General features: G+C 17.6%; 2 protein-coding genes across 2 annotated transcripts; both read right to left on the reverse strand.

Annotated features, from left to right (window-relative positions):
• Window positions 1-476: 476 nt before the first annotated feature.
• Window positions 477-777, reverse strand: SRAE_0000078700 (Hypothetical protein; the record flags this gene model as incomplete). The annotated part of the gene is made up of 2 exons (XM_024646732.1): window positions 477-533; window positions 571-777. The coding sequence occupies 2 exons, from the start codon at window positions 775-777 to the stop codon at window positions 477-479; spliced, it is 264 nt and encodes an 87-aa protein (XP_024500880.1).
• Window positions 778-3,924: 3,147 nt separating this feature from the next.
• Window positions 3,925-4,217, reverse strand: SRAE_0000078800 (Hypothetical protein; the record flags this gene model as incomplete). Its single annotated transcript, XM_024646733.1, has 2 exons — window positions 3,925-3,981; window positions 4,020-4,217. Coding segments are annotated over 2 exons (255 nt in total), but the record flags the coding sequence as incomplete, so codon positions are not given.

Here is a 4,217-nt window from a genome sequence, read left to right on the forward strand (position 1 = left end):
ATAATATATATAATTTTAAGAATATATAATAACAAAGAAGCATATAGTTTAATATTTTGTGCCAAAATTTATAATTATTCAAAAGTCAATATTAGTATACTTTTGAAATAAATAATTTTAAAAAATAGCATTAATTATATTATATAACAAAGTTATGTTTATCATTGATTAAAATATTAACTTAATGTAAATATATATCATTAATAATATATCTTTTAATATTTCTAGATTTTTACAATGTAGTATGAATAAAAAAAAATAAAACGTTAATTATTATAATTTTATTAAAGAATCAAATAAGCATTGATATTTTAAATTAGTTTTAAAAATTTACTTTCTGGTAAATATTTATATTATTCATTATAATTGCTTTAAAAATCCAATGCTTATAATTATATAACATAGTTAAGACATTTTATATTTTTAAAAAAGCTTGGAAAGTTTGCTTTTAATATTTTTCTTTAATAAAATTTAATTTAGAATTTTTTTTTTGCTGCTTGTACGGTTTCATTAATTTTTTGTCCTAATTGATGCTAAAAAAAAGATAAAATGAATTAATTCTAAACATACAATTTTGCCTTTGACTTTATCTTCTATAGTTTTAACTTTGCTTTTAAATTCTTGCAAAAGAGCTTTTCTTTTGTATCTATTATGTGGACCGAATACATTATCTCCATATTTTTCCATTATAAGACCTAATTCTCTAGATTCATCACCTTGTGAAGCAACTTGAATAGCTAACAATACAAGAAGAGACAAATATTTTATAAAATGCATTTTATTTTGATTATGCTTTTCTTTTTAATTTCTTCCATATTTATACTTTGATCAAAGTTATTTAAATTGAAAAAAAATTTTTCATATATTTAGATTTCAAATATAATAGTTAAACAAAACAAAAAAATTTAGTAAATTATTCAAGTTTGCCAATATTGCTTTTCAAATAAAAAAATGATTCATGTTTGATATACTCATAAAGCATTATTTAGAAGTCTTAAAAAAAGAATTTTTGTTTGTTGATCAATTTTTTAGTCTAAATATATTAAATGTAAGATATACAAAATTTGTATATATTCCAATTGATATTTGAAACTTTTAATGTATTAAGATAAATATCATTGACAAAAAAATTTCATTTTTTTTACCCCTTACCGTAAGGTAAAAAGTTTATTAGTTAATTTTTATGATAAGTATTATATTTTTTATTTCTTTTTGTTGTTGTTAATGTATTTAGTAAAATCTTTTTATTTTTTAAAATTTACTAAAAAAAAACTTTATCTTTAAAACTCGAATTTTGGCATAAATCTTTAAATCTTATCCTAAATATATATAAGCGAGAATTAAGTATGAAAAATTTTTTTAGAATTTTTAATATTTTTTAACTTTTCTTAAGGTAAAAAAAGATCGGAGAAAACGTTTTCGGTCTTATTTTTTAAAATAGATAAAGTTATAAGTGAGATATGATAGTCTAAAGTTAGGTATAAAATTTAAAATTTTTAAAACTTTATTACTTTTTAAAAAAAACATTTATTAAAAAAATAAAAAAAATTACCCCTGGAGAATTTTTTTCTCTACATTTTGACTACTATACCATATTTTTATCATTTCCCGTTGTCAAAATATTCTTGGAAAAGTGTAAAAACTTTTTTAACATTTTTACCAATTTTTTGTCTTTTTTTTTCTTTTGCTTGGTCATAACTTTTTAAAATGTAATTTTTTTAGCATAAATAAATAAAATTTAAATTTTCAATTTTTAGTTGCAAATCAGAAGTATCTTTTTTTCTCCACTTATTAACAATTGACAAGAAAATCTATTGTATTCTTTAAAAAAAAGAAAATATATTTATCAAAATATAATGAGAATGTAACAGTTTATATAAAAAAAATTAATTATAATTTTATATTATTTTTGTATTTTTTAATAAAAGTTTCTAACGTAAAAAAACACACTGATAACTATAAGCACATTTGTTTTTAAAAAATAATTTTTCATTGAGATATTGGAGCATAAAGATAAAAAAGTAGTATAAATTATATTTGCTGCAAAATTGTTGTTTCAATTGACTTTGAGTAAAAAATTAAAGTATATGCAAAGAAAGTTTGATGAAACTGTTTTCATGTTAAACATGTTGAATAAAATAATTTTGAAGTAAGATATAAGCCTCTGAAGTTGGGCTAAAAATTTTCTGAATTTTTAATGTCTAATAACTTTTTAAAAAAACAATTTATCACAAAAAAATTTTTTTTGTAAATTTTAAGCGTTGCATTTTAAGTGTTATTAGATTTTTGTAGCTTTATTCGTTCTTGAGATAATCAAAAAATGAATTTTTTTTTTATGAATACACAAAATTTTGAAATAAATAATGAAGATAAACGTATAAATTTTAACTATTCACAAAAAATCTATTGCAAAATGTAATTTAAAATATTAGTTCTGTTTATGAAACTATGCAACTACTTTATTACTATATAAAAAAAACAATACAATAATATTACCACACTACATTCTAATATATATTTTTAGTACAATACTCTACTATTTTTAAATATGAAAAATACTTAATTTAGTTTTATATTTTGTGACTTTGTAATAAATTTAAAAATATTTATTAAGTAAAAATTATTATAATATATATGAAAATATTACAAAAATGTTTAATAATTTTAATAATAAATACATTATTATAAATCATAAAATTAATAATAAATTAATTTATAATTTAAAGAACTTTAAAAAAAGATATAAATAATAGAAAACTTTTTTTAAATGTATTATATTTCAAAAAAAAAAAAATGAATTTTTAAAAAGTTTTACAAAATTTTTATCTTTTTTAACCAAGAACTTTACCAAAATATAAAAAAATAACAATTTAACTACTATTCAAAATGTTTTTAAATAAAAAACAAAACAAAAATATAAAAATTCTTAATTCAAATTGTTATTTATATTAACAACATAAAAGAAACAAATTTAAAAATTTTAACTTTTTTTATAAATTTTAAAATCTTTTTCTATTGCCGTATTGAAAAAAACGTTTATTTAGATTTAGTATTGAAATTAAAAATACATAATTAATTTATAACATTTATAGTTATATTTTTATAAAATAAAATAATTTTAGATTTTTTTTTGTTTGCAAAGTTTTTATATATATATTAAAAAAATCTTTTCTTTAAAATTGTTATATTTTTTAATTTAATTTACCTCATCACTTCAAAAGCGTGAGTGAAACTACGAGTTAAATCAAAAATAGACGCATTCCTTTTTTATTAAATAAATTTATTTTACTTTTCCATCAAAAAATTTTCATATTTGTATTATTTAATATATAAGAAAAATTTTTACCTCTATTTCAAAAAAAAAAATAATTAATTTAAATGATAACGTTGGTCTGTATATCTTTTTAAAAAATGTAAAAAATCTGTTTTCAAAAATTAAAAAGCTATTTGAACTGTTTTTACAAAACTTTAATTGATTCCATTGATATTATAAAAAAAATATATAGTTTACTAAGCCAAGTTCTATGGGTAAGCGTGTGTAAAACACGCGCTTGTAAATAATTAAAAAAAATGGCATTAATTTTATTATATAACAAAGTTAAGTTTATCATTGATTAGAATATTAACTTAATGTAAATATATATCATTAATAACATATCTTTTAATATTTCGAGATTTTTACAGTGTAGTATGAATAAAAAAAAAACAAAACGTTAATTATTATAATTTTATTAAAAAATCAAATAAGCATTGATATTTTTAATTAGTTTTAAAAATTTACTTTCTGGTAAATATTTATATTATTCATTATAATTGCTTTAAAAATTCAATGCTCATAATTATATAACATAGTTAAGACATTTTATATTTTTAAAAAAATCTTAGAAAGTTTGTTTTTAATATTTTTCTCTAATAAAATTTAATTTAAAATTTTTTTTTTACTGCTTGTAAAGTTTCATTAGCCTTTTGCTTTATATGATGCTAAAAAAAAAGATAAATTGAATTAATTCTAAACATACAATTTTGTCTTTAACACTATCTCCTATAGTTTTAACTTTTTCCTTTAATTTTTCCGTAAAGGCTTTTCTTTTGTATCTATTACTTGCACTGAATACATTAGGTCCATATCTTTCCTGTATAAGACCTAATTCTCTAGATTCATCCACATATGAAGCAACTTGAATAGCCAACAATACAAGAAGTGACAAATATTTTAT

This window comes from Strongyloides ratti, scaffold srae_scaffold0000048 (genome assembly GCF_001040885.1).
Source record: "Strongyloides ratti genome assembly S_ratti_ED321, scaffold srae_scaffold0000048".
Taxonomy (NCBI): domain Eukaryota; kingdom Metazoa; phylum Nematoda; class Chromadorea; order Rhabditida; family Strongyloididae; genus Strongyloides; species Strongyloides ratti.